General features: G+C 44.6%; 4 protein-coding genes across 5 annotated transcripts; 1 reads left to right on the top strand and 3 right to left on the bottom strand.

Moving 5' to 3' along the window:
- Positions 1 to 115: 115 nt before the first annotated feature.
- mutyh (mutY DNA glycosylase) lies at positions 116 to 3,993 on the bottom strand. The gene is made up of 17 exons (XM_049719015.1): positions 3,861 to 3,993; positions 3,281 to 3,402; positions 2,874 to 2,979; positions 2,510 to 2,640; positions 2,361 to 2,400; positions 2,215 to 2,288; positions 2,104 to 2,145; positions 1,965 to 2,036; positions 1,793 to 1,906; positions 1,631 to 1,728; positions 1,406 to 1,550; positions 1,251 to 1,338; positions 1,011 to 1,193; positions 802 to 950; positions 573 to 722; positions 445 to 495; positions 116 to 342 (listed from the first exon to the last, which is right to left on the bottom strand). Exons 3-17 carry the CDS (start codon positions 2,977 to 2,979, stop codon positions 214 to 216), a joined length of 1,572 nt encoding a protein of 523 aa, XP_049574972.1. The 5' UTR covers positions 3,281 to 3,402; positions 3,861 to 3,993; the 3' UTR covers positions 116 to 213.
- mpnd (MPN domain containing) lies at positions 3,782 to 7,369 on the top strand. The gene is made up of 13 exons (XM_049719098.1): positions 3,782 to 3,931; positions 4,527 to 4,723; positions 4,781 to 5,002; positions 5,149 to 5,251; positions 5,523 to 5,601; positions 5,685 to 5,781; positions 5,879 to 5,951; positions 6,020 to 6,096; positions 6,171 to 6,339; positions 6,462 to 6,532; positions 6,601 to 6,690; positions 6,752 to 6,844; positions 6,957 to 7,369. The coding sequence occupies exons 1-13, from the start codon at positions 3,928 to 3,930 to the stop codon at positions 7,041 to 7,043; spliced, it is 1,362 nt and encodes a 453-aa protein (XP_049575055.1). The 5' UTR covers positions 3,782 to 3,927; the 3' UTR covers positions 7,044 to 7,369.
- On the bottom strand, positions 7,361 to 14,782 carry sh3gl1b (SH3-domain GRB2-like 1b). 2 transcript variants are annotated; one of them, XM_049719178.1, is made up of 10 exons: positions 14,422 to 14,782; positions 11,916 to 11,984; positions 11,779 to 11,851; positions 11,562 to 11,705; positions 11,360 to 11,493; positions 11,129 to 11,287; positions 10,948 to 11,051; positions 10,716 to 10,849; positions 10,369 to 10,416; positions 7,361 to 9,629 (listed from the first exon to the last, which is right to left on the bottom strand). In XM_049719178.1, the coding sequence occupies exons 1-10, from the start codon at positions 14,464 to 14,466 to the stop codon at positions 9,436 to 9,438; spliced, it is 1,104 nt and encodes a 367-aa protein (XP_049575135.1). In that variant the 5' UTR covers positions 14,467 to 14,782; the 3' UTR covers positions 7,361 to 9,435. The 2 variants fall into 2 exon arrangements, with proteins under 2 accessions (XP_049575135.1, XP_049575138.1); XM_049719181.1 differs by lacking the exon at positions 10,369 to 10,416 and having other exon boundaries at positions 14,422 to 14,778.
- Positions 14,783 to 15,396: 614 nt separating this feature from the next.
- rorca (RAR-related orphan receptor C a) lies at positions 15,397 to 26,763 on the bottom strand. The gene is made up of 10 exons (XM_049719047.2): positions 26,381 to 26,763; positions 21,152 to 21,237; positions 20,902 to 21,043; positions 19,632 to 20,075; positions 19,433 to 19,554; positions 19,201 to 19,333; positions 18,510 to 18,617; positions 18,321 to 18,431; positions 18,133 to 18,245; positions 15,397 to 18,070 (listed from the first exon to the last, which is right to left on the bottom strand). The coding sequence occupies exons 1-10, from the start codon at positions 26,385 to 26,387 to the stop codon at positions 17,909 to 17,911; spliced, it is 1,428 nt and encodes a 475-aa protein (XP_049575004.1). The 5' UTR covers positions 26,388 to 26,763; the 3' UTR covers positions 15,397 to 17,908.
- Positions 26,764 to 27,506: the final 743 nt, after the last annotated feature.

The following is a 27,506-nucleotide window of genomic DNA, read 5'->3' as shown; positions in this document are numbered from 1 at the left end:
ATAAAAAAAATCCGGTTAGTACCACGTTTGTACACTGGGTGGTGCTGTTTCCTTATTTCAACAACCTTGATAGGGATCAAGATAGCGAGGAGTCTAACCCATTCACAGTCGTGCCTGGACTTAAAAAAGTAATTTTATTGGCAATTAAAATCTAGTTTAACTTTGATTCAGAGACATATATAGATGACACTGTACAGAAAAAATTAAAAACTTTCAGCAAGGTTCCTGCTTGGGGGTTCTGAAGAAAGTCGTGAGTGACAGTTGCTTGTTGCTACCACTGGTTGCCTTCATTTTGCCTTTCCTTGTACTTCGTACTGGTCTTTTCTTTTGCCTCTTTGCATCCTAAGTGTCACAAGTTTTTAAATTATTATCATTATTATTATCACTTGCAGTATTAAGGGCTTTGTGTGGCTTCATAAGCCACAGAAGGAGAGGAATTCTTACTGGAGAGTTGAGCTCCTTCTGAAGTTTTGCAGAGTCGCAAAGCTTCACAATCTGGATGACAGTTAGCACACATTTGTTTAAATCTGCAAATGTTGTGTTGTGGATTTCTAGAACTTGCTGTAAGTGACCTTTTTGACTCCCGTAGACACGGCGGCCTCCTGCAGCGCCGACCTGCTGATCCACCTCACGTCTCCCGTCCGCAGAACCGCCTCGGCGTCTCCAAGGTGCAAAGTGTGGACCACATATGTCTGGTGGATGTGCGAGAAGATATGAGGCACCTATGACGGGAAACAACAAATTTAGGAAGCAATTGATTCCTTCTTCGTTTAGGAAATATGAGCAACCAATTGAACTTACTTCTCCCACATACTGAAGGGAGCTGTCAATCAACGGTGCTCCCAAGTGTTTGTCGAGGTGGGCACACAGCGCCGCCTTTTGTTTCTTTTCAGACTTGTCCTCCTTTTCCAACAAAAGACTCGGGAACTCCCACAAGCCTGCCAGCAAACCTGACAAAACCACGTGTATTTTGAGACACGTCAAAGTCGAACATAGACATGAGTTCAAACCTTTATTTGGTCTTTGCTTGAGCAGGAACTCCTCCTGGCCTCCTTCTCCATGTCGAGTCAGCACACACGTTAATGTCCGCTCCACCCTGGGGGGCTTCTTGGCCGGCTTTCTTGGGAAGTTCTGAACCCCCAACTCCTCATCCCAGGGGTCAAGTGGACATAGTGGGCATATTCCACTTGCACCTGAGAGAAGTCAGATGAAAAAAAAAACTCTGGTGGGGAGAAAGGAAGATGACTTACTGCAATCTTCAATGTCTTGAAGAGCTGGAGGCTTTGTGTCTTTTTCCCCCAAAAGTCTTTTGGAATTCTGCTCTCGTTTGGCTTGAACCTACACACAAAATGCACTCGCCACTGAAGTATTTGTACTTAAGTAAATAGTGTGAATACGTTTATACCTTGAGGTAAGAGTGGCACTGAGAGCGTATAGGACACTGCTCGCACAGGGGTCCCTTTGGCGTGCAGACTCGGGCCCCAAGCTCCATCATGGCCTGGTTGAAGTCCCCTGGTCGCTTTGGGTCCACCAGAGTATTCGCCAGAGTCCTGAAAGACAGCAGAGCAGAAAGAACCACTTGGTGTTGACGGCAATTCACATCACCGGCACTCAGAGAACTTATTCTTACCAAAGGGCCTCTGTGACTGCAGGACTCGTGCAGTCGGCCCCGATGGCCCTCACGCGACACAGGACCCGGATTACGTTGCCATCCACGGCTCCGGTAACCTAGGCGACCAGGGATGTGATTACTTCCAGGCATCAAAAGGCATTCATGTGTTTTCTAGCTGACTTGGTTTAGTGCGATGGAGCCGACGGCCGCGGCAGTGTAGCGACCCACTCCTGGAAGCTCTCTGAGCAGCTCGTCCACCGTCTCGGGCATCCGGCCGTCGAGCTCCGACATCACCTGTCGGCATAAAAGTGGCATTTTCGATACACCTTTAAATAAAGCCCCCGTGACTCACCTTTTGGGCACCTTCGTGCAGACGCTTCCCCCGTGAATAATAACCAAGGCCCGCCCACATCTGATTCACCTCCTGCTCGTGAACAAAATCAATAGTTTCAATCCCAATTCAGTTTTTTAACCGATGCTTTAGTGATCACCTCTAGTGTCGCAGCCGCGAGATCCGAAACTCTGGGCCAACGCTGGAAAACATTCACACAACTTTACAACAAACTGGTATTACCCCCACACACGCTAACTGAAATGTGCACCTTCATCCATTTTGTGTAGTAGTCTATCACCGTGGCGACTTGGGTTTGTTGCAGCATGATCTCCGACACCCACACTTGAATAAGAAAAGACAAACATCTTCAGAAGCAGTGGTGAGTGGGTGATGCAATGACGGTATTGACCAGACCTGCATATGTCCTTATGTTGACATCAGGTTCGATTAGCGCCTGTTGGAGTAATACAGGGTCAGACCTAAGAAACTCAAAAACAACTTGCATCTGTATTTGAGAAGCGAGGATCTCGTGAAGCGGGTTACAAAAATCGATTATTTCTTACCAGAGTCCTCCATGGCAGTTCTCTCTTCTCCAGGTCGTACCATCTGAGGAGATGAGTCCGCAGGTGACGAACATCCTCGGGGTCACAGAACGTGTGGTAGACGGAGGGCGAAACAGCACCCGAGGGTTCTTCTGCAGGAGAAAAGTCAGCATGATGTAAAAAAGCGTGGTATAGATGTTAAGGGAGAAATTTGGAAATTTAATTTTTGCTGGCTATCTTGACTTTTGCAGTGAATGGTCGATTTGATCACTCAGTTTACTTGTATATAAGTTACGTGGAGGAAAATTAAATACTTATTTGGTTTAGGTTATGAGTTCACTGAGCAGGTCTGCTTTTTCTCATTTTGTCAAACTGTAATAATTACCTTCTTTTCCAGGCGTCCGCTGCCTTTTCCGCTTCGGTTTGACGTTTTCCACTAGTTCAAGAGCTTCTTTCTTAATTCTACGCATCGTTAAACGTGATGCACACATCTGAAAATTGAAATTATTATTTTCTCTTGCCACTGTTTTAACAGGAACATGGATTATTTACTTCCACTGGCGCTAATTTAAAGAAACGCCCCTTCTTCGACGCTTGTCCAATCAGCTGCGAGGGAACACTTGTGGCGTGACGTTAGATCCGGTAAAAACAAAAGCTGTGATTTAAATATTTTTTTCGTGTTAAAATATGTACATGTTTGCGTGGCTATCGCCGTCGATTGTAGGCATTTACTTTGTATAATAACTTTCATTCCAAGAAGTTAAAATACACCCATGAGGAGTAGAGCAGTACCTTATCCAACCAGCATGTGTCGCTAAAAACCCGCTGGCAATGGTCGGACCCAAAAACTGGAAATTTGCTGCCCTCTGCTGGCGAAATCCCCGGAAAGTGCTTTTCTTTGAGACTTGGGCGTCCTGTATGGAAACTGTCTTTAAAGTTTAAACATTGCAAAGTTTTCTAAACTTTCCTTATCACTGTACGGTGCTTATCGCTTGAAAACACCCCGTAATATTCATCGCGCATTTAAAATTGCACTTTCAAGTGGTGTATTTTTCCAGCTACACTGTTTACATTATTTATGATTTATTAATTAGCACGTTTTCTGTTCTGGGGGTGTATAAATGGGAATAATCGGAGTGGACAACAGTGTCCGGGGGGAGGTGGGTGGTCGTCAGCATGGCAGCTGGCGCCCAGGGAGAGAGTGACAAGGAGGAAGAAGAAAGGGGAGGGGATCCGACATTAAAGCAAGACAACAAGGAAACGACCACGACGGAGCCTTCATTTTATGCTTTTCCACAACAACCCGAGCCGCCGGGAGCACGGGAAGAAGGCGCATCGCCGACCGCTAGCGATAGAGAGAAAGCCTCCGTACCGACTGCACGCTCAAGCGGCCGCTTCCCGAGCTGGAGCGACTCGTTCCCGGCTCACTCGGAGCCATCATGGGTGAGGAGGATGAATGAAAGTGGGCTTTAATTATCATCCCGAGGCTGGGGGGCGAATTAAGGAAAGAGGGGCGCAGCAGGCCGCTTCCTTTGCCGGGAAGGGAAGGGGAAACAAAGGCAGTGGTTTAAGCCACAGTTAAAGGAGACGCTCCATTTAGGGGGGGTCGTTTTGTCCCTTTAAAAAAACCAAAACAAAACGGGATGCGATTAATTAAGCATGTAGCAACCACAATAAAACACTTTAACCAGTCAGACATTTAAGGAGATTGTTTGACATTTTACTGTTTGGGAAAAAAATATTTTTGCTTCCTGGAAGAAAAGTAAAATGTTTATTTTAGCAGCCAACCATTAGACATGAACCAAGTGACTCGGAAAACTAGAAATATTTTACTCATCGTTTTCCACAGAGGATAAAGAATATTTGTCAGTTAATATTGTTATTCTATAATTACACCGCTTCAAGTATTATAATAGTCAGATGCTATTTGAATCCTGTTTATAGCATTTTGTATTGTTTGTAAATTTCAGGATACTATTTAATTGGAAGGGAGATTAGATTTATTGACACGGTACTGCTACCTTTTTGTTCTGCCCAGAGGTGCCCAGCTCACCTCAGGTGGTGGAGGACGGTGGCGAGGACGAGGAGGAGGAACTGAGCGGCGGCGAAGAGACCGACTTGCGTTGCAGCTCGGGCCGGAGCTCGCTGCTCACCCGGCGGGGCATCACGTTGCGGGTGCTCCTCAAGGACGGCCTGGTGGAGCCCGGTGATGGCGTGCTGGCCATCCACTACCTGGTAAGAAAACAGCACGTAGCAGCAGGCTGAAAAGAAAACTTTGGGTCTGACTCTCAGGGTAAGAACTTCATCGGGGACCTGCTGAACGACGGCAAAATCCGCTGGGTGGAGACGGGTCAGATCTTCAACTCGCCGAGTGCTTGGGCCACTCACTGTAAGCGTCTGGTCAACCCGGCCAAGAAGTCCGGTTGCGGCTGGGCGTCGGTGCGCTACCGCGGACAGAAGCTGGCCCAGTACAAAACCACCTGGCTGCACAAGTACCAGCCCAGCGCTGACATGGTGAGTACACCGTGTAAAGTAAAAATATGAGGGGGACCGCAAAAGTTTGAAGTTGGCTGAAATGTCAACTAATGCAATCACCAGACCTACAAGTTGTTCAAGAAATTAATAGGTCTCTTCACGCTACGTCGTGTTGCTGACATCAGAGCCTGGTGAGCGAGGAAGACGACGACGAGGATGAAGAGGAAGGCAAGTCAGCCATGCAAACTGAAGACAAGAACAAAAACAACAAACCTGGAGGATTACATGGTATCTTTTTTTTCTTCTTTGTTAAGTCTCTCCTCTGCTCGGCAATCTGTTTCCTATTTCAGGGACGGGCGGAGGCAGGTTCTGTAACTTGACTATGTGTTAGTTGACATTTTTTATGGAAGAGAAAGGAAAAGTGCTTACATTTTCATCCAAGAGACCTTTGCACTGAAATTCTCATTAAAATCTTACGTTTGTACTTTTAAATTTGAATGTAATCGAAACGTAATTTCAGTTCATTTCATCATGGGGACACATTTGCTTTTTGTTCCAGACGCTATGGCCCCGAGGAGAACTGACCGGGAGAGGATCCCAGTCAGATATTGCACTCTGGGGACGAGGGACGTTACCAGGTAGCCACTTCCTAAAAGTTGCCCTGGGTCAATGTTTAGCAAGTCCACCAGAGGGCGCTAACGAGCTCACCTTCCATCCTCAGAGACCCTCACACGCTGGTGGAGCTGTCGGCCTTTTCGGCCATTAACAGGTTCCAGCCTTTCAACGTGGCCGTGTCCAGCAACGTGCTGCTGCTGATGGTAACGTCCAAACACGTACACTACTAACTTTTGGGATCGGAGTCTCAAGGTGGGCTGGAAAGAAATCTCAAAGGTACTATATGCATCTCCTTACTAGGACTTCCACTGTCACCTGACCACCAGTGAGGTGGTGGGATACCTGGGAGGACGTTGGGACACAAACACACAATGTGGGTTTGACTCAAGATAAAAAAATAAATATTATCCATCAAATCTAAATCTTTTGGTGTCGTTTCAGTGCTAACCGTTTTACGGGCGTTCCCTTGCCGAACGAGGCTGGCGGACAGAGAAGCTGCCTCTGCTGTCGAGGAGGAGGTACTACACATAGTTCTCTCACACAGAAAGTCACACAAATATTCTGACTTTGTTTTTTACCTTGACATATCCAGATCTGCCAGAACCTGTTCATGCGCGGCTTGTCGTTGGTGGGCTGGTACCACAGTCACCCTCGGGGTCCAGCCCTGCCGTCGCTGCAGGACATCGACTCGCAGATGGACCACCAGTTGAGGCTGCAGGGCTCCAACAACGGCTTCCAGCCGTGCTTGGGCGTCATCTGCGGTACCTGTGCTTTGGGACTTTTTGGAATGTTACAAATAGGCCTGGTGGATTGGCCCAATATTTGCTCTTGAAAAAAAATTGGGCTCCAATTACAAGTTGTTTCACAATTAACTGTTTTTCAGGACCGTACTATCACGGCAATCAAGGTGTGGCCTCCACTATAACACCGTTCTGGGTCGTACCTCCGCCTGAGGTGAGCACGGCAGGCGAGCTTACCCGTTTGCGGACCTCGTTATATTTTTCTACCGTCTTTGATCGCAGCAAAGGCCTAGCGACTACGGGATCCCCGTGGCTGTGGAGGTCACGTATGTTCAGGACAACTTTCTCACCAGTGACGTCCTCAACGAGATGGTATAACAGCGCCGAGCGTGATATTTGGTGAGAAAGAGCCCTGAACGCAAAATATTTACAGGTGCTGCTGGTGGATTTCTACAAGGACGCGCCTGACCTCGTCCACTTCCACCAGTACTGGTGTCCCGATACCACCATGATGGACAAGATCAAGGTGAGAATACATTTGCATTAGATATTTATTTTTAAATTAGTCATTAAGGTACATTTTATTGGTTTAGGCCCCTGATTTTTTTTTTTGAACTTCCTCACTGTCACATTTAAAGGGCTCACTGAGTTGTCACGCCCCCAAGGACCAGGCCTACTCCCAGATCCTGGAGCACGTCTACAGCCAGCTGAGTGCCGCTCAGTGAGACGAAAGTCTGATGTCATTTTTGTTTATTATGTTTGTTGAGGTTACACTGAGGTGATTTCACTGTATCAATGACAGGGTTTCAAGTTTTGCGGTCTGGGGGGAGGAAAAAAAAAAGTTTGTGATCACCTTTTGAATTGTACTTGTTTCCCTTTTTTAATTTATTACTCCACCTGCATGAGAACAGAGTGATGCCTTAAGCCTGCTGATTGCTGTTCCATAAAACCTTTCTACCAATACACACTGGAAATATTTAAAACACATCTGTCTTTTTTTTTGTATAAATCTTTTTGTCCAATATCAGAAAATAAATTCACATTTCCTTTTTTTGCCTTTTGTTTATTGTAAGAAGTAGAGAGGGTCGGGAAAGATGCACATAGGAATATAATAGTAATAAAGGACAAATAAATTGTGGTTAAATTCAGTTCTCGTTGGTAAAATGGCGGCTTACGTCTAACATTTGACAAGGTACAACGATAATTAATGAAGGACTACATGCACTTTTTGTAATGGTTTTGGATATAAAAATAATACTATCGCGAACCTGAATATGTTTAATGCGATTCCGTAGAATATTTAAGACCGACTACACAAAACATAGCGCTTTACAATCAGGAAACGAATGGGACTTTTTTAAAAAACAGCTAAAATATATGCAAAACAATTAGTTAGCTGTGTGTATATATGTGACAAATCAACCTGTAGTGTCATAAAAGTGCCGCAATGAGCACACGCACAAAAAAGTGCCAAAGGTTAAAAAAAATTGAAAATTGTGGACATTAGTTTTTGGTTTCCTACCTTTCTGTTCCAAAGGCACTCAAAACAATCCATAAACAGTGCTCCAATACCAGGTGTAAACATATTAGACAAGGTCCAAAACACAGTGGCAGTCTGGTTCTGGGGGTGGTAAATGCACAAACGTGGACTGGAAAAAAAAAAAAAAAATTGTAAAAACATTCCCGATTCAAAGCATTCCCTTGATGTTTTCCCTTTGACCTGGAATCCTCAACTATATATATATATAAATGGATTTTTGTGGAGTGGAAGCTCCCAAGTGGAACACAATACCAGGAAAAAAAAAAAGCCAGTGACTGCCAAAGCCTTGTCAAGTATAAAATAGATGCTTTGACGCCATTTTGCGGCCAATGTTGAGGTGAGTGGAGGAAATGTCATCTCATTTCAACTTTTGAAATGGAGTTTGAAACGTTCCTGGGCATAAGGTGCATTGATGAAATGTCAACGCTAACATCTGTTAGCTTCTTTCAGGCCTTTCGCATCATGGTAGCAATTAGGCTAGCGGCGTTTCATGAGATGACATTTTACCGTTGAAAGTTGTCATGATTAAAAAGGTTCCACTTTGGTGTTTCCACTTGTATTCAGAGTACAGGAAGAGTTGAAATGACAAACATCACATGGGTTTAAAAGCAATACCTCTTAAGTGGGAAGCAGGAGTTTCACATTACGGACAGAAAGACGGAAACGCTGCCAGCAGCGTCGTCTTTTCAGGCACTGCGTGTGTAAAACGGCCTCTGCGACAAGTCGGAGTGCACAATGAAACAAAAGTGCACTTGTCAAGTGACGGTAGCATCATTGAGATGCTTTTATAAAAACGCTGCGGACTAAACCATTAAAAAGACAAAACACTGAAGGGTTAACCGGTGGCTATTTGGAGCATTTATTCCATATCCGCCCTTTGTCCTTAGCAAGATTCAGTAGTAGTGTCTTACTTGAGTTAGCCTTGGTTGCTCTTGAGTCCTGCTCTTCCTCACTTTTGTATGGTGTCCCACAGGGTTCAATGTTGGGGCCCCTGCTGTTTACATTGGTACCCATTTTAAGAAATCTTGGTATTTCCTTTTACTACGCCTCACTGAGTAAAAATGATGCTTTTCCATTAAGGCAACTTTTGTACTTTCTAGTGATGGGGAAAAAAATATAGTATGGATTTTAAAATAGAGATTAAGGCTACAAAAATGCATGAATAGATATCAAGGACATGGAAATAGAAGTAGTGGGACAAACGTTCCAAGTAAGACACAATCATTCTACGAGTGCACTTAACTGTCTCACTAGTGAGGACACTTGCACACCAACCTGAGGGATATGAAATAAATGCGCAAACAGCCTTGCACAAGTGTTACTAGACGGCGACGGTGTGGTTCAATACCTCAGTCAGATAAAAAAGGCAATTGTCAGAGTGGCCAGCAGGTGTCAGCTCAGATTTGAAACAGAGGGGGGGCGTATTGCGTCAACCTGAGCGTTGCATGCTTACGTTGTCTCGGTCTAAAAATCAAAGGGAGGTCTCAAGAGTCCATCCTCCAAGTGGAACTGGATCTAGTGTGGACCACGCCGGGGTCTGTCCGAGGCCTAGCTCCCAACCCGCCCTCCCGCGCGCCTTATTGGGGTAACGGAACCAGCACCTCCACGTAGTTGAGAGGGAAAAAGCCAGACTGACTGTTGAGCATCCCCTCGTACCAGTTCTCGTCGATCTGATTGGTCAGCGTGATGATGTCGCCCTCGCGGAAGCCCAGTTCGCCCTCGTTCTCCGGCTCAAAATCGTAGAGCGCCTTGCAGCTGGGCTGCTCCGGGGCTGCGGTCAAGGTGGGAGGGGAAAAAACACGACTTTTACCAAATAGTGTCACAACATAGTGGTGGCGTCTCCTCTTGTCAATGGTTTTAATGCACCGGCTCGCATAAAAGTATTACTTTGGCGCCTTCTACATGAAAAAGTTAAATATTAAGTATCTTTACTTAGGTAGTGTGAGTACTTTCCCCATCTCTGCCTCTTGTTATCTCGTTCCCCCCCCCCCCCCCATCCATACACACACATCACTGATCGAAGAGCAGCAGAGCGCACACAGGAGCTCCATGCACAAACAAACTACGCAATTGTCTCCACACAATTCACTCATTGTGTGACGTGGCAGTCGAGCTTGAGAAGCGTAAATAGCTAATCAGCCCTGTTGTCTGTAACAAAGCCTTACGTCTCAAAAAGATATTTCACTTTAGTATAAAAACCTAAAGATGATTTACGTGATGCAATGCAAAGCACAGACGTGTTTCGACACCGCCTTATTCAAATTGTGGTGAGTTGAGTTCCTTTTTTTTGAAAAATAAAAAAAGCAGACTTTGCTCAGACCACAGGATGTGGATTTGTTTCACCACGTGCAGCGTTAGCAAAGAAAAAAATGAAGCGCATGTGGTGAAACGCACCAACGATTTAGTGTGTGTTCTGCTTCCTACTTTTCACACGTTAAAAAAAAGAAAAATAGAAACTCAAACCAAAAAAAACCCCAGGAGAAATTCATGCTCCGCCCACTCTGACTCACAAAACGTTTGCTTCCGGAAAAACAATCTGGGCCGGAGAATCGACGGTTCTGGTGATGTCAGGGGGAAGAGGAACAAGGTCAGTCGGACAATGGCAGGCCAAAAAAAAAATCCCGCGCGCACACGCATGTAAACACTACAGATGTGTGTGTGTGTGTGTGTGTGACATATTTATGCTGTGCTGCACTGACTCATGCAGGTCTTGTGCAATCACGTAGGAAATAGCTGGAATGTTTATCCACTCGTTTTCACCGAAACAGACGTGTCCTTGGATCGATGCTGCGGATTTCCCAGAATCGCCGGACATTTCAGAAAAAAAAAAACATTCATCTCCTTCCGAGTGGCTCACCTGAATTACGAGAAGGCGGCAGGGGCATTGAAGTGGAGTAGCCCCCGTTGGAGTGGTTGTCTTCTCCAAAATCAAACAGCGGTTTGGGCTTGGGCGTGTATTCGCGTCTCGGTCGAGACTGGGCCTCGGTCATCCTGTTCGGAAAGGTCACGACCCCGTTTGAAGCGTTAGCGTAAAGTGAAGGCAATTTGGCTAAATATCTTTGCTCTTCAAAAAGACAATATTGAATCACCTTTCTCCGAGCTTATCCGACAGCTCTTCCAGAACCTGAACGGCCTGCCGGTGGTACTGCAGCTGGGATTCCACCAGTGACGACAGCTGGCTCACCTGCTCGATCTACTCGCACAAATTCACAGGGGGTAAGCAAAACGAGCGCCCCCACGGCACGCCGAAGTTAATAACGGGGTCCTCACGTCAGTCTCCATCAAGTTGTACATGCTGTTCTCGGCAACCTCCTTCGACTCGTGAAACTTCTCTAGGGCCTGTCGGATTTCCTCCTCGGGGATCTTGCCCTGCCGCTTTTTTTTGTAGTCGTAATCCAGGCGGCGGCCTTCCAGCTTTTTGAGGTGGTGCTGCGGACGGACAGAGTTACGTCATCCACGTCCTCGGGAAACGAGACGCACGGTGTCGTGGTGAAGAAAAACCTGAATTTCCCGCAGGTCTTTGTCGCAGAGGCCTTGCAACGGATCGATGAAGTTCTGTTTGACGTCGATATCCAGCGAGTCTTTGACTTCGGCCATTCTCTTCATGGCTTCGCCCACTTCCACGAGCGCGCCACCTGGAGACAGAAAAAAAAGATGGCATTGATTGGAAGCATTTAAAGCCGTGCCCACAAGTCCATCTCACCAAAGTTAGTCTCCTCTCCTAGTTCTCTTCCATACTTGGTCATGCATTCTCCCAGCAGCCCCTCGGCCTGGGGGTAGCCGGGGTTCTTCACCTGACCTCGGATTTTAGACATGGTGTTCAACATGGAGAGTTTGGCCCGAGATGCTGCGGGAGGAAAAGGAAGCTGATGATCTTGCTTCTAAAATTTACAGCTGCAAACATTCCTCTGCCTTCTCACCGGGGTTGGGCTGGAGATATTCAGAGGTTTTGGAGATCACCTCTGCTACAGCTTTACTGGTCACGTCCACCTTCTACACGCAGGAGAAATCCGATATCATACGGAATTCCAGACATTCACACACAAAGCTGTCTTACCCGCTCCAGATCTCTGAAGTCATCATCAAGCTTGGTTCCTTCAGCGCCGCCAACTTTCTCGCTCACCATCTAGCGGCAGGAGAGGAAGACAAAGAGCCGTGGGGGAGGGGGGAGAGTAGAAAGGATGAGGTCATTTAATGAGGCCCATAAGGTTCTAATGGACACATCCACACGCGAGCTCCACAGACATTTGTGTTGTTTTGCTGTGTCAACGGGTGTGCTTTCTAAATTCAACGCAGGAGCAAAGAATGATTTTGTTTTGCACTTGTTTATTTAAGGCTCCCTCGACAACGATTACATTTGACTTTGGGCCACCGTTGAGAGCCTTCGTTTAGCGGCAACGCCGATTTGCATTTTCTAATCCCAGGGTTAAAATAAAACAATGTACGTGTGTTTTACTCGGCAATAAGTTCCTTCAGGCTCCATTGGCAGCAGATAACGGCGATGATTTACAGCCCTGGGTTGCAAAATAACTGTATGACCTACTTTGTGAGCGTAACAAATCGTTTTTTCATCAGCAATCTGTTTTATGACAAAAAAAAGAGTATTTATCCAATCTGGTGACAAGAAGGACAGAAATAAAAATAGCGTTAAGTATCGCTTTTGTCATGTCTGGAATTACAGAGCGCCTCGTGCATATTTGGCAAAAGGTTGAAAGGCAGCCTTGAGGAGCAGACGTATCACGAGATACCAGCCGTTTCCACCCTTTGCCCAATTAATTGGCCTTCAAGTTCACTTATCTGTCCAAGGGAGTTAACCCGCCTCGCCGGATTTATATGCGGTTCACATATTGGTGGCATCCCATCAGGCCTCTTCCAACTGTTTGCGGTACCATAATGGAAAACAGCAAGTTTTTCTAAATAAATGTCTGAACCCATTTTGAGTTTTTGCAAACAGACAAGCGCAAAGTGGACGAGTCACACGCAATGTCAGAAGCTTGCGGTGGAAAAATTAAACATGTCAGGAAAACCAGTGACTTTTAGCTGTTGCCACCCTCAATTGCTCACCACACTGATGAAAAAACAAGCAGCCAAGAATCGACGTGAGTCTGTCGACAATCCCGCCTGACTTAGGGAGAAGAAAATAGCTCGGACTGTGGGAGGCATCATAGTTTACAGTCACGTTATTCCATAACTACCAGTTGTTGTTGTTGTTTTTTTAAATGGTCTTAATTAAGCATTTTAGGAAGAGCACAATTCCCAGTCCTTGTGAAAATCTTTGATTTGCCATATTGTAGCACGTTTTGGTTTTAAAATCTTTGCATTTGGAGTTGATGATGATTACGTAAAAGCAGACGAGAAAAGCGAAAGGTAAACAAGGATGTACGCACTGCTGGGCATTGATATCCAGCCCCACTTCCCGTATGGCTCCCGTGAGGAAAATCGGAGCTGTGTCAAACGTTATTGAGAAGAGGAAAAACAAAAGAGGTGTAGTCAAAATAAAACGAAAAGTTCTGCTTATCACTATGTGTTCTATCTGCGACTGGCATTGAGTGGCGATGATTTACCGACATAATTTAGTCTACCTAATTCAATAAATAAATACTAGAAAAAGAGAGTGGTTTGCTGTAGCTAGTGGCTTAATATGCTCATTTTTACCTTTTCTTTTTACCATTACTATTAAATTAGCGATCATTGATACATTAATTCCTAAATGCTTTGCAATATTTCATTTTCACCTTCTTTTACAATCAAGCCATTTGAGTAAATCAGTCCATTGTTTCAGCCGTTCTCCTGATCGTGTTTACAATCGACTTTTACACACAAGCTAATCAGACATTGCAACACATTCTAACCGTCAGGGATTTCGGCATGTTCCTGACAGGAAACTCGAGGCAGAAACCCAATGGCTTTCCTGCTTAGATCAGCAGGGGTGGTGAAGAAAACGACATTCTTCAACAGCATCCCCGCCCAGGTTGAACTAATAGTAGTAGTACAAGAAGATCCATGTTTCAAATAAATAACCAGTACTCAAATTCATCAATTGTGTGATCAAAGGTATCGGTGAGGGCCCACAATTGACCTCCCGGATTAAAATAAACAAGAAATGACTTCACAGGACACATCTGGAGTGAAAAGGAGGTCAGCAGGTCTTCCAGAAAGCGCTGACACATTTTCAAATTCAATTGTATGTTGAACTTGGAACTGGTTACGTTTACTTCTCATAGTCATGACTCACAGGGAGACCGAAAGAGCTTTTGACCTTTGGTATTATAAATCCAAAGAAAACGAAGCGCCTGGAAGATTCACCTCGACTTTAATTAGCTTAGGGTGGGGAAGAGGAGACAAAAACGCAACACAAAAAAAACACAAAACACATCATAAACAGCAATATTTGCTTCTTTGTAGCACCACTCAATGAAGAAAACCCAAGTAAAGTTTTAATTAGCCGTAGAAGAAACTAAATAGCGTTAGCTACAATGCTAAGCTAACTAGGAGTTGGTTAGCTAGCCGAACCCAAAGCGGGGTGTTGGTAACTGTCTCAAGAAAGGAAAAGTTGAACAAACCTGGCTCGCTTTGTAAAACTGCTTCTTCAAGCCGGCCACGGACATGTTGGAGGTGTCTTCAACTTCACAGCGAGTTCGTGGCGTGAACGAGTCCGAAGTTGGTCGCGCGGCGTTGGGGGCAAAACGAGTCGAAATGCTTCGGAGGTCTCATAGGACTGCTCACACGTCCGTCACTGGGTCGGGACACGCCGACTGACCACGTCCACGTCCACTGGGGAGTCGTCCCACTGTCACCGGACATACACACACTAAACTGTCCCGAAAGTAAAATTTGGTGAGGTGGAAACTTGTGGCGAACGTCCACGTAATCACCCAAACAAATGTGCAGCAGAACGAAATGATTCTGCATGCGGGGAAGGAACTCTTGTATTGGCGTTTACTGCCCCCGTGTGGTTGCGGGTGGAAGTGCATGTTGTGTTACCAGGCCAGATGTTTTCGTTGTTCTTACATAACATAAAAGCACGGAACATTTTTATTAGGTCGTCAGATATAAACAGGAGCATTTGTCATAGAGGGCAAAAATTGTATTACTCTCGTGGTTCGTGGCTGGCGAGGCAATAATATTAGCATTAATCTGTACATGGATGTATAAAATTGCTGAATGGAACAAAAACGGGATTGCAATAGATAAATCAAACAATCACAGGACAAAAAAACTTCTAAAAAGTATTCGAAGGTACTTCATAAACTCCATCCACCCACCCACAAAGCAATTTTGCAACAATACCACTGTTGACCAGAGGGGGTCAGTAACGTACTACATTTAAGACTTACACATAGTTTGACCCCTTTTCAAAGTGAAAATATATGCTCGAAATGGCGATATTTGTATTTGGAATTTGTTGGTAGATTACAGAAATTGTATCATGGAACCAAACTGCATTATCAAATAAGTCCCATTGAATTTAATATAGTAAAGAAAACTGTGTACAGATTAAGTCTGTTCTTTTCAATAACAAATCAGTTCAAAACGCGTTTTTTTAATTGTAAAAAGAATTTTATTACATTCTTAAACCCACAAAGCATGTCACCATTGTGCAATAACACTTGTGTTAAAAACCACTCTGGCTCTTATATCCATAACATGACATAAATTACTTCTCATATACAACTATCATGATTCAATATTATTAATAATAATAATATATCTTAAAATAGAGTGACAATATCATATACAGAAGGATCATGACCAAAAAAAATAAGAGGGAGACATATTTAAAAATGCTCTTAAAAAAAATAGAATTACATCTCTCCGAAAGACGAAAAGGACACTAGCGTAGACTGAGGAGGGAAATATGACAAAATTGAAGATCACATCAAAACCAAGACAAGGATCAGAGATTATAATTTTATATGCATTTCACTTTTTTTTTAATAACATTTTTCTTGATTTGTATCAATATCCTATGAAATCTATAACGTGTCTTGCATTAACAATTATCAAAAGGGTTCTATTCCTTGATATTTCCTGTAATCCAACATTCACAAGAACTGTACACAGTGATCAAGGTTCAAAGGTCATCTACAGTTTGTCGGTGCCAAATGCCTCGTTGACATGGCGGGACAGGACAGAGAGCCAAAGTATCACCCTGAGGAACTTCAACCGGGAACATTTTGTCCCGTTAAAACTGCGGCGTGGAGGATTGCAATGATTGAGGGGGAAAGAAATAATAAAAAACAAGAAAAAAAAAACGTGCTTAATTAAACATTCTCCGACAAAGTATTGCACCTTGTTACAATCCGGCCAACCCTGCGCATGAGTCAGCTTTGAATTTATCATATTAGAATCCAAAGAACCTTAAAAAAAAAAAGTCTATGCTACTTTAAAATTCACTGTTTGGCAACAAAGGCCTAATTGCACAATCCCACTGCGCCGCCGCAACTACGACGGCATCTCGTTTTTGTTTTGTGTGCGCTGTTTTCATTTTTTTTTTTTAACGCAACTTGAGCGCATACGTATGAGCAACAGCACTGTCCCAGCAGTGCCGTGCAAATCCGATTAAAATATCTCACATCCGGTGTATGATTGTCTAAATACGCTATGCAAGTGCTAGCTTGCGCGGAATACTGTTAGCAATTTAAGTTTCTTTTTTTTTTTACTTTCATTGTTAGAATTTGGAGAAAATTTTCAGGATGAACAAATGATTTTGCGTGCGAGTTTCCGGGTATTTTTTTCCATTGTCACATTCTACATCGTCGATCTGTCGCTTTAAAAGGCGGGGCCTAACTTGGTGAGTGACGTGTGTGTCAGCATCTACTACAACTTGTGCAGAAGCTTTTCAGCATGAATGTTTGAGAGGGAATGAGGTAGTAAAGGGTCAAAAGATTCGACTGAGCAACCTCCAAAGTTGAGTGAAAAATTTGAAGAACCGAGCTCCGAATTTGCCTCCAAATTTCGTGTTCAAGTCACAAAATGTCGGACGGTCAAACGGAGTAAACCTCACTTATTCACAAATACGCTGTAGTGAGAGTTGGCGCAGATAATAAATCCCTTCCAACCGACATCTAAGGAGCTTAACTAAACCAGCAACCCATCTGTCAACTCTTTATCCTTTGGCTCCGCCCCCTCCAATCAAAACATGCTGTGGTCGTATAGCACAACTTTAGCTATTATAATATTTTAATTTCTGTAAAAAAAAAAGGGAAAAAAAGTGTATTTAAAGTCCCAAGTTCCATCGATAAAAAAAAAAAAATAATTCCAATTAGTTCTCCCCTGGATTTTGTCAAGAGCTTAAACACCCTTCAGGCAGGCAGCATGTGTGCGACACGGGTGCATTTGTCTCCTACAAACGACTATAGAAACACGATAATCGATATATAAAATGGAAACTCTAAAAATAGATTCACAATCTCTCTTGCGACTCTCCTCGAAGTGGCATATGCAAAGGGACTGAGGTAATGATTGCATCAAAAGGAGCCCATTTACTTCAGTGTCTGAAGGGGGGAAAAAATAAAATAAAAAATACCTGCATTGGACGAGGGGGAAAAAAAAAAAAGGACTGAGATTGATTGGTGGTCCCTTTGAACGCTTTGTTTGCACGCCGAAAACATTACAAAAGGAGACAACTGATGCTGAGTGACAAGGGGTGGATTGCTACCACAAAAAAAAAAAAAAAAATCTGCGAGGTAAGTTCAGTATGTACATTCGGAAACAGGCCTTGAGGCTGTGCTGAATGCTCGAAGGGGCCGCGTTACATTCAACCGTAGCTTACTGGAGCTCTGAGAACTGCACACATATGTTTTTAAAAAAAATCATTTGGAAAATACAAATTATCTAGGCCACTCTTGAATGGTTTCTCCCATCTCCCTCCAAGAGAGATTTAGCGGGCACCCTTGGGCGCTGCGGCGGTGCCAGAGGGGGGCGGTGTGCAGGATTGTCATCGAGCTGCAGCCACATGGTTTGGCTTGCTCGCCCCCTCCCTCACACGGTCTGTGTTGCAGACTCTCTGTTTTGATTTTTCAGTTTGGTTTTGAAGCGAGCGCACGCTTAACCTTCTGTGGAGTCCGGGAACGTGAGTTCGCTGCCAAACACCTCCCGGTAGAGCGGCGGGAAGGTGTACGCCGTCTCGGGGTGGACCAGACGGAAGAACTCCAGTTTGTCGATGTGGAGCATGCAAATGGACCTCATGACGGGGAGCTTGGACACCATCTGGAGGAGGAGGAAGTCGATGAGAAAATATTCGGGTGGGGGGTGGCAAACAGCAGACGTACCTTGGTGAGCTTCTCTTCGGATGCGCCGCCTTTTTGTAAGCAGCGCTGGAGGGCTACGTAGACCTTCTCCTGAAGCTTCTGGATCTGTTGCACATCTGTCAGCCAGGGTCGGTCTAAGACGAAAAAAAAAATCGATTTTAATCGAGCCTCTACAATTAAGCGATGGTCCCAAATGGAATTTCGCTCACCTGGCGAGAGCAACACAGCGGCGGTGAAGAGGGCCATCTCCTCCTCAGACATCTGAATGCGACTCAGGCTTTTGGCCAAGTCGAACACGGCCGCCACCAGGTCGTCGCAGCCTGGAGGAAGCGGAAATAAAACGTCGTCATGGATACGTCAAGGTTGAGGAAGAAGCGTGAAAAGATGGAAGCACTCACCGAGCGCTTTGAAGAAGTGAGCGGGGGCGAACCTCCCGTTAAACAGGAAGGTGTTGTTGATGGGGTTGTAGGCCCGGCACATTCGGATCAGAAGGACGTCCATGCAGCCTGGATGGGGACGGAGGAGAAAAAAAATCGTAAATAAAAATAATTGGACCATAGTGTGGCTTAGAAAACTCACGACAAGGTAAATAGTTGCGTAACTAAGTTTCATTTTGAACCTCAGCAAAGCCATCACCGGTGAATCTGGTTTGGCAACGAGATGATGTCACGCGTTCCTTTGATACGCTGATATGAGCGAGAAGGTCCGATTGTGAAAAAATATTTTTTTAAAAATATCTATCCGAGTCTAAAACGATGAGCCGTGCTATCCAAAGAAACACAATGGGCGGATTCTCCAGAGCGTGACGCCACGCGGTCCAAACAACGGCCGCCATTCTTCAGCCGGAGCACAGATGGGGCGCTTTTTCAAGTCACGCTGCGTGCTTGTGATTGTCCAGCTCCGTCACGTCGGCGGCCCCTTGAGGCCATTGTGCCGCGTGTGCACTTTTCATGTGACAATAAGCACAGCTATTACAACCAAGCAATAAACACGCACGGCGGGGGAGCCATATTGGCCAGAGGCCTACTTCCTGGCGACAACAGCTCCCAGCTGAAAAACCCAACGTGCAGTTTTTCAAGTCTTACTGACCTGCTTTGAGGAGGATAATCTGATCATTCTGACAGAGGTCCATGAAGCCAGAGATGCGCTTGGCAAACTCCACCACGTACTGGATGGCGTTGGTGATGTGAATGGCACATTCTTGCCACATCACTTCAGCCGACTGATATAAAAAAAAAAAAAAAAACATCAAGAAAACCCGTTCGCTACCAATGACGGGTATAGACGTCAATTTGAAACGTTCCTGAATTCATCAACCTACCTTCGATTGGTACATTCGGGTCTCTTCCACGCTATACGTGGACCACGCCATTCTTTTCAGCTCCTCCGTGCTATATTGGCTCGTCTCGATGTGGGACTTCACCACGCACTGAGTTATGTGCTCTGAAACGAAGAGAACATCAGCGATAAGATTACCGTCCAGATTGATTTACCGCATGCGTTAGAAAAGTAGCGCTCACCGAGTTCAAGCAGGGAGCATCCTTCGGGCAGCGGGTTGTGGATGGCGTGCGAGAAGAGCCCGGAGTCGTGCAACAGCTGGTACTCGTGTTTGATGCCGTGATTGCCCTCCATAAAGTCCAAGCCGCTCTGTTCCGGTGAGCTTTGAGAAGACGAGCTGCTGCCGGCGCTACCGGCCAGCATGTCCAAGCTGCCGTAGTCGCCGCCGCCCCCGTCCTCGGGGGTCAGCGGCAGGTCAAACAGCAAGCCGTCGGGCAGCATGCTGAAGTCGTCCAGATCGCCCAGGGTGGTGCTGGACACTCTTCTGTAGGCGCGGTCGTGGTCGCCGATGTCGCCGTTTTCCTCCCGGGCGGCCGCGCCGGCGCATTCTTGCGACTGCTGGTGCTTCTTGACCTCCGCGTACAAGCTGTCGCGCTGCTTCTTGGACATGCGGCCGAATTTCACCGCTGTGACAAGCACAAATGCGAAAATAAAATGGCCGCCGTAGACATGAATTGACGAAAATAGCTCAGGCATTGTTGCGAAATGTCAAATGAGTTTTATGGAGTGTGCTAATCGTTGTAGCTACTGTCGTGTTGGATGCGTGCCTAATCCTGGTGAATGACGTAAGAAGTTGGAGTCGGGTTATTGTTTGGACGACAATGGTCGCAGCTCTTTGTGAGTTTGACTTGTCCGCATGCGACGGCTAAATAAAACTGTAATTGCTCTATTTTCTTTTTTTCTTAGGGGTGGCATAAGTCAAGCTTGCGTAAAGCTCTAATTTTGGCTCACGACACAATGCAAGAAAAAATATGGTTGCTAACTTGTTTTGCGTGCTAAGTTTATATTTTGCGTGTCTGTGTGTTTGTTTGGTCTTGAATCGGTTGATCGGCAGAAGTAGTCGTCTTCTGAGTCATGGCAAAACAAGATGGAGGAAAACGAGCGACCCGTCAGTTTTTTTTTTTTTGTGACTTGTGTTAAATAAACAAAAAAAAAAACCTTTCTAACCAGATAAAGGTTTGTCGTAAGGAACATTTAATAAATATTTCACTGAGAATATTGGGCTAATAAAAAAAAAATATTTTTGTTTTGCTAATCTTCTGAGATATTCTCAGCCACCCCGTGGCCACCCCAAAAAAAAAAAAATCCTAGTTCCGCCAATGGACGCTATATAAATAAGATTTTATCTATTCAACACAATAGCAATGATTGTTTTCGCACACCAGTTGTTCGTGATCTTATTGGAAGGCGGCTTTTGAAGCGGGTAAACGATGAGAGCGTGACCGTCCTCACCGTCACGGCTCATGCCCAGAGCGAGACACTTCTGCAGCCGGCAGTGTTGACAGCGGTTGCGATTGGTCCGATCGATTAGGCAGTTTCTCTGTCGGGAGCACGAGTACATGGCATTGTTCTGCTGGCTGCGTCGGAAGAAACCCTGAACAAAAAACAATCCGATTTCAGTTGGGCGATGGCTACAAAAAAAATACTTGGCAGCATTCCAGATGTAATAATCTTAATGACAATGACGCAAGCGACGACTCACCTTGCAACCTTCACAGGTGATGACACCATAATGGATCCCTGAGGATTTGTCCCCGCAGATTTTACAGGGTATCACTTCGATTTGAGCTAAAGAGAGAGAAAGAAATGGATTACTAAAAATTCTAATTCTACAGATATATTTTCTTTATCCTCTGTGGAAAAACATGTTTGTCTGCATCGTTATACTGCCCCCGGTGGCCATGTTACGTACATCGGAAATTCATTCCAATGGTGAAAGATGATTTAAGATAAAAATGACGGCTTTACGAGCGCGGTCACGGCACAAATCTTTTCTCAAGGTACCGCAAGATTCTTTTTTTGGAACGATTGTCACAGCCACACAATACAACTCGAATGGAATGGAATGTACACTGACCAGTGAAAGAGGGAAATGCTGCGCCTTTTTTGAGGAAGAGAATTTGCTTTTTATTTCGTCCACATTTGACTAGCATTTTTAGCTAGTTCTTATTTAAAGTACACGTTAGCATTTTTAGCTAGTCCTTATTTAAAGTACACATTTGCATAAGCTACCTGTCAAAACTCAATATTTAAGCAACGCTAATGAAATGGTGTCAAGCAGGTCGTCAAAAACGTCACGAGTGGAAAGGTAGTGCAAAACGACGGAGAACCCAGCACCTTCCGTGATTGACACGAGAGCCGGCGTATACATTATGCACCTCCAGTTCATTGTGGAAGCTTGAGCCTTCTTAGCAAGGAACAGCATGTTCTTTTCATTATGTTGTTTATCTAAGTAGCTGGGCCTCCTCAAGCCCAGAATAGCAGGTCAATTGCATTAGCCGAGGCTCGAGGTTATAAAGTTTCATGGCTCGCGCCTCTCCGTCCCCTCCTTCTCTCGCTTCTCCTCTAGGAAGACCACAATGCTCATCTCGCAAAACAACTTTGGAGAATTTGGTCAAACTAAGCCGCTATTGTGTTGACTGCTCACATTTTCCTTTTTGGGGCAAAAAATAAATAAATAAGCTTTTTCACATTTTTTTTTTCTAAAGGCTCTTTGATAAAATACTCAGAATTGAGCTGGGGAAGAGATGAGATGTGCGTCACGCACTTGAAGAAAAAAAAAAAAAAAATTAGAGCTATCATTGAAATAACTTTTTTTTTTTTTTTTTTTTTATCCGCACTTCCTGCACAATGGTGACATATCTGCTTTTATGGCCGGCATTGTAAAGATATGAATGAATAAAAATAAATAAATGTCAGTTTGGGGATTTGCTGCTCCCTTCTATTGCTCCTCCGCCGCCCCTCCCGGCAGCCTGTTATATAACCGCAGTCTGGCCGCATTCCACAAATGCACGCATTCAAAGGTGGTTGCCCCGACAACCGGAATGACGTTCCTCCTTCGCCCGCCTCCGCTCTCATCGTGCCTTTTGACTCGCCGCCTCACCTGCCAGTCATCTGAGCGGCAAAGTCGGGCCTGCCGGGCCTGAGCTGTTCCACTGACACACTTTCCCATTCATGCACCAGGACCCCCCCCCCCCCCCCTTCCCATTTTAAGGCTAACTAGACCCTCAACTTTTACAAAACATATCACGGCTGACAGATTTAAACCGGCGAGTCGGTGGTTGTTTCGAAACTCGCCCGACATCTGGCTTTATTCAAAACGTCAAACTACAGTCGAGTAAGAACAGCTGTAGCCAATGGCGGCTCCCGACTTGTTGCAGCATGTCAAGTATCGAGAGTGAAATTTCAGCTGTGCTCATAAATCTATTTTTTGCTCCGGTTTGCCGTCGACTCTAGACGGATCCCGCGGGCAAATAAACGTCTGTGTAATTACGACATGCGAGCAATAAAAGCTAAAGACTTATTAGCATGAATGAGATAAGAGAGAGGGGGGCTAATTTATAGCAGCGGTGTGACGGGAATTAAACTTGTTACCTCCGCCAAGGCGGTTTAGCAGGATTGCGCAAAAGCAAATATGACTTGAGCACTTAGCTTAACGCTACGCGACGGGCTAATATTTATATACGCATTTTACCGAGCGGATACGAACGTCAACTCACAAATTTGGATTTGAACCATTTACGTTATTTATAAAATGTGATCGTTTTAGTCACGCCAGTTTTTCGCTCAGGACTTTAGAAGGGAAAAGTGTTGTAAAGGCTTGTCAGAGCGGACTTTGCTCTCTCGTCCGAGCTAATCAAACAGTCCAAGGTTCTGTTTACCCGCTCCTTACCTGAAATACTGTACTTAACCTACTTTTGGAAATGAAAGCCGCCTGAGTTTTATTTCTATTACATATCAAGTAAAGGCAGACGTTTCTTGCAATGATTGAGACCGTCTTTCTAAGAAGCCACTCGGCATTTTAACCTCTCTGACCTACCTCGAAAAACAAAATATGACCCGACACCCGTTAAAAAATGTTTAAGTGATTACTGCGAGTGTGAGGTGACAAGTACAAAGGGGCCCGTGACAGAGCCCTGTGACATGCCTCGAGTGCAGCCGGACGCCGCGGGGGGGGGCGATTCTGACATTTACGGCCATGTTTTCTAGACTGACAGGAATCGCAAGATGGCCGCAGGGCAATTCATCATTTGCGAGCGGGCCAAATCGCACACCGGATCGACTTACACTTGCGGTGCGGAATGTTTCCAGCCGACGGGGAGAGAACAGTTTGAAGCGTAATGCAGACACAACGCAATGCTGGCGGTCGCAAAATGCCCACAAGGCATCTTTCCATCAACACACATCCGAAAAAGGAGGTCAGCCATTTTTTTTTTTTTTTTTTGTATACAATGAAAGGCTAGCCGTCGGATAAACACAAGTAAATTTTCTCTAATTAGTTGCGGCTAAATCATGACCTCATTGACCTCAACTCTGCAAATGTAATTATTGTAATTAAACGTCATTAACCTGTGTAGCCACCTGCTGACATTCATTACGGCAACAATGGCGGCATATAAGCACTGAGTCGACTTTTTTTTTTTCTTCTGGTGACATTGAAAATTTCCTAATTTTAAACAGGTGCTCTGTGTCAAAATAAGGGTTGGGAATAATCCACATACCGATCCGATGTAGGTCAAGATGAGATCATTATCTCACGCGGATGTAGCTTTAGCGTCAAACGCTAGCATTTATTCAGTTCACCATATTTCCAATTAGGAAAACGGGAACGAGGTTCGTTCCGTCGTCGCATTATGTCAGTGTTTCCCAATCTTTGAGCCAAGACGCATATTTGACATTGGAAGAAACCTCAAGACTATGAAAAGTACATACAGTGAAATAATAATAAAAGATCTCGTCTCAATTTACTCAGAAACTCAGTCGCAGGGTGACAGCTGGTGTTGTTTAGCCGAGTGCAAAGATGACACGCTTGGAAATGTATTACAGGGATTGAAAATAGACACGCGCAAAGATGAGAGGAATCATTTTCAGGCCAATTAAGTGAAATTGGATAATTTCCCATAATAATCATTTTGCTTCCAGGTATCAGACCATCGCTATTTGTTAGCTTTGGAGGACAAGCACACTGAGGAATTCAATTTCGCACAAATGAAAATATCGGAGCGGCCTTGGAGTTTGACTACTTTTCTTCAAGATACCACCAAATAAACGTCGAAGCAAAATATTGATTTACGGAGCTCTTGTAAACACGAATGGAGTCTAGATAATTGCGGAACGGAATTTTAGCGTGCGGTCGACAGCGAGGGGAGAGGGCACCTTGACACATACCGAGTTTCGCTGTGAACTCCTGCAAGGTTGCGCGGATCGCGGCGTTCTTGGAGAGCACTGCGCGACCTTTGACCTTTGCGGCACCCCCGGGTGGGCCTTTTGATCCTCGTGAACTCAACACGGCTGACTGGTTTCATCGTAGCGCGGCAGTCAGAGGAAAAAAACTAGCCCTTGTTTTCATTTAATATGAGGCAGCCTTTTTATTCCTCAAAAGGTTAAAATAATATAAAATTGGTTTTGAAATATGACTAATTCATATGATTTGATACCGATTCAAATTAGGATTACTCGTCTATGCTCAACGCCGACCGAAATTTCCTATCCAACTAAATGCAGTGGCGGGTCTCGCTCGTTCCCTTGGGTTGATATGAGTAACCCAAGCTGACAGAGGAAACCGAGCTTAACTTGAGCCTGCTGTGCCTCAGGTTTAAATGTGGGCTTGCTGTGCCCATATCCGGCTTTGCCACAGCGCTGACATCATAACAACGGCAGGGACACCTTCGGACACTTACGTCTTGCGATACACGGGAAAGGAACACTACCACGGAAAAAACAAAAGTCGTGGCGATAATCAGGGAGGGGGCCAATTAATCACATCCTTCGCATTAACTACTACTTTCCTTTTCACCACAGCTTTGGCACCATCTTGTGGAATTTTATTTCATTGAATGTTAACGAAACTGCAAATTGGTGACTTTTTCCATCGAATAGCTCAGGAAAAAAAATCGTTTTTGTGAATACAGAAACTGGTGGAGGTGGAAAAATACAAAAAGTTCAATTTCCTTTTACGTCAGCTCATGCTCGTGCAGATATGCTCACAAATAGATATTGAGTGCACACAATAAAAGATGAGCATCCTTCTCGATTGGAAAGTAATTTCAACAAACACACACACATACGCACACACACACACACTCACACAAACAGTAATCCTCAATGACAGAACTAGGTCAGTGGAACACCTCCTATCCTCCACCTCTACGTAACACATTGTCCACCATACCGATGAAAACAAGAACACACTTGACAGACAAAAAGAAACACTTGTGCAATATTTTACAGTACTGTAAAGCCTTTTTTTTTTTTTTTAGTATATATAATTTTAGTGGTCAAGTGGGACACACATTGATAATATTTAGTGTCAGAAAATCAACTCGGGCAAGCTCGGAGCTGATGTTAAAAGTAAATAAAAAATGGTGAAATTAAACAAAGTAGGCGCGTAAAGTGTCTTTCGTGGAGGTTTGAATCAACCAGCTCGCACCCTCCCTTCGCTATTCCGTCTCTCGCTCTTACATAACCGCAGTAAAGTCACCAGAGAGGCAACATACGCACTCGGAAAATAATACCAGCCACCTTACAAACTTACTATTTTGTGCAAAGATGCAAAATTGCAACGTATATTTGACATAAATAAAGATATATATTTTTTTCTCTATTTTTTGTATTTTTCAAGGTGCGTTTAAATGCTTTCCAAAAAAGTGCGCATTTCAGCCTCTTATTATTTTTGCAGGAATTCCAAACTTTCTCGTAACGGCAAACTTACCTCTCATGTTGTCGATTTATTCTATACGAGTCATGAAATTCCTCCTTGCTTGTGAGGTGGAGAAAAAAAAAAGCCGGGGTGAAAACTGAACTTGCTCCGAACAGCAACTCCTCATACGGCTCGTGGAGCAAAAAAAAAAAAAAAAAAAGAAAGCGCGTCCACGATACGATACTTTGCGGTATGTAAAAGTTTCTACGCGGTTTGCTTTTGCGGTTGGGTCGTTGGGGTGAACTCTTGAGTTGGTCGGTCTCGCAGCTTCTTCCTTCCTGCTCTGCGGCTGGCGCTAACCTACTTTAAACGACGCGTGGACTACACATGATCGTCACCCGTCCAGCCAGCCAGTCAGCCAGCGAGCGTGCCCGCCCGCCGCGTGCGTGCGTGGCCCGTTGTCGCCACAGGCGCGCGCACGTACGTACGCAAGCAGGCAGGGCGGGTGGCTGGCTGGCGCGCGCGCGCCTCCGGAGCTGTCTCTTCTTCGCTCCCTCTCACGCGTGCGTGAGAAAGTGTGGCAGTGTGTCAGTTCAAGCAGTCGGCCACGCAGCGTGGGAACTACTACACGGCGCGTGCAAATACAGCATCTAAAAGAAAGACTTCATAATGGAAAGCAAACTTATCTTTTGCTCCTATTTTAAAAAAAATAAAAATAAAAAATCCGTGGAGGGAAATAAATTATTTATACCGACTGTACTTGGGTACACTTTTCGCCCTTGGACCGGAGTCTTCTTTTTTTTTTTTTTTTTTCCAACACCAATGTCTACTTCTGCTTAAGTGCAGAGTACGTTTGCCACCATTTAAACAATGCAACTTTATGTAACTTTATTGCCGTAGCAGAACTAATAGAGGGCTACAAAATAAGGTTTGCAGCTGTTAGGCCCATACTGTAAAAATACACACATTGCAAAACTATAAATATCTGTAGCGACAGTGAAATAAAAAAAAACGAAACAAAAATTAAACAAATATGGATGCCAACAGTATATAAAGTACATTAAAATTATAATCGTTACAATAAATTTGTCTTAAACTGCAGCTTGTTGTGACGTGATGTGAATTGAGGTCACGGCTAGCATGTAGCATCTCAATTGTTTGCTCGTTAAGTTAAAGCAAAAAAAAAAAAAAAAACTCG

The sequence above is a fragment of the Syngnathus scovelli genome, chromosome 10 (assembly GCF_024217435.2).
Source record: "Syngnathus scovelli strain Florida chromosome 10, RoL_Ssco_1.2, whole genome shotgun sequence".
Lineage (NCBI taxonomy): Eukaryota > Metazoa > Chordata > Actinopteri > Syngnathiformes > Syngnathidae > Syngnathus > Syngnathus scovelli.
Note: the sequence above shows the minus strand (reverse complement) of the source record. Positions and strands in the feature narration are given on the sequence as shown.

What these genes read in the sequence shown, in the direction of transcription:
- rorca (XM_049719047.2), bottom strand. An exon ending in CCCGAATGTACCAATCGAAG is followed by an intron (nt 19,334 to 19,432) that starts GTAGGTTGATGA and finishes TTTTTATATCAG; the next exon opens with TCGGCTGAAGTGATGTGGCA. An exon ending in CCGAAGAGAAGCTCACCAAG is followed by an intron (nt 18,071 to 18,132) that starts GTACGTCTGCTG and finishes CTCCTCCTCCAG; the next exon opens with ATGGTGTCCAAGCTCCCCGT.
- mutyh (XM_049719015.1), bottom strand. Translation starts at nt 2,979, where the DNA reads ATGTGTGCATCACGTTTAACGATGCGTAGAATTAAGAAAGAAGCTCTT. An exon ending in GCTCCATCGCACTAAACCAA is followed by an intron (nt 1,729 to 1,792) that starts GTCAGCTAGAAA and finishes CTGGTCGCCTAG; the next exon opens with GTTACCGGAGCCGTGGATGG. An exon ending in TCAAGACATTGAAGATTGCA is followed by an intron (nt 1,194 to 1,250) that starts GTAAGTCATCTT and finishes GACTTCTCTCAG; the next exon opens with GTGCAAGTGGAATATGCCCA.
- sh3gl1b (XM_049719178.1), bottom strand. Translation starts at nt 14,466, where the DNA reads ATGTCCGTGGCCGGCTTGAAGAAGCAGTTTTACAAAGCGAGCCAG. An exon ending in ACAACTTGATGGAGACTGAC is followed by an intron (nt 11,052 to 11,128) that starts GTGAGGACCCCG and finishes TTGTGCGAGTAG; the next exon opens with ATCGAGCAGGTGAGCCAGCT. An exon ending in GCCGCCTTCTCGTAATTCAG is followed by an intron (nt 10,417 to 10,715) that starts GTGAGCCACTCG and finishes TGACATCACCAG; the next exon opens with AACCGTCGATTCTCCGGCCC.
- mpnd (XM_049719098.1), top strand. An exon ending in ACCAGCCCAGCGCTGACATG is followed by an intron (nt 5,003 to 5,148) that starts GTGAGTACACCG and finishes TGCTGACATCAG; the next exon opens with AGCCTGGTGAGCGAGGAAGA. An exon ending in CCTCTGCTGTCGAGGAGGAG is followed by an intron (nt 6,097 to 6,170) that starts GTACTACACATA and finishes TGACATATCCAG; the next exon opens with ATCTGCCAGAACCTGTTCAT.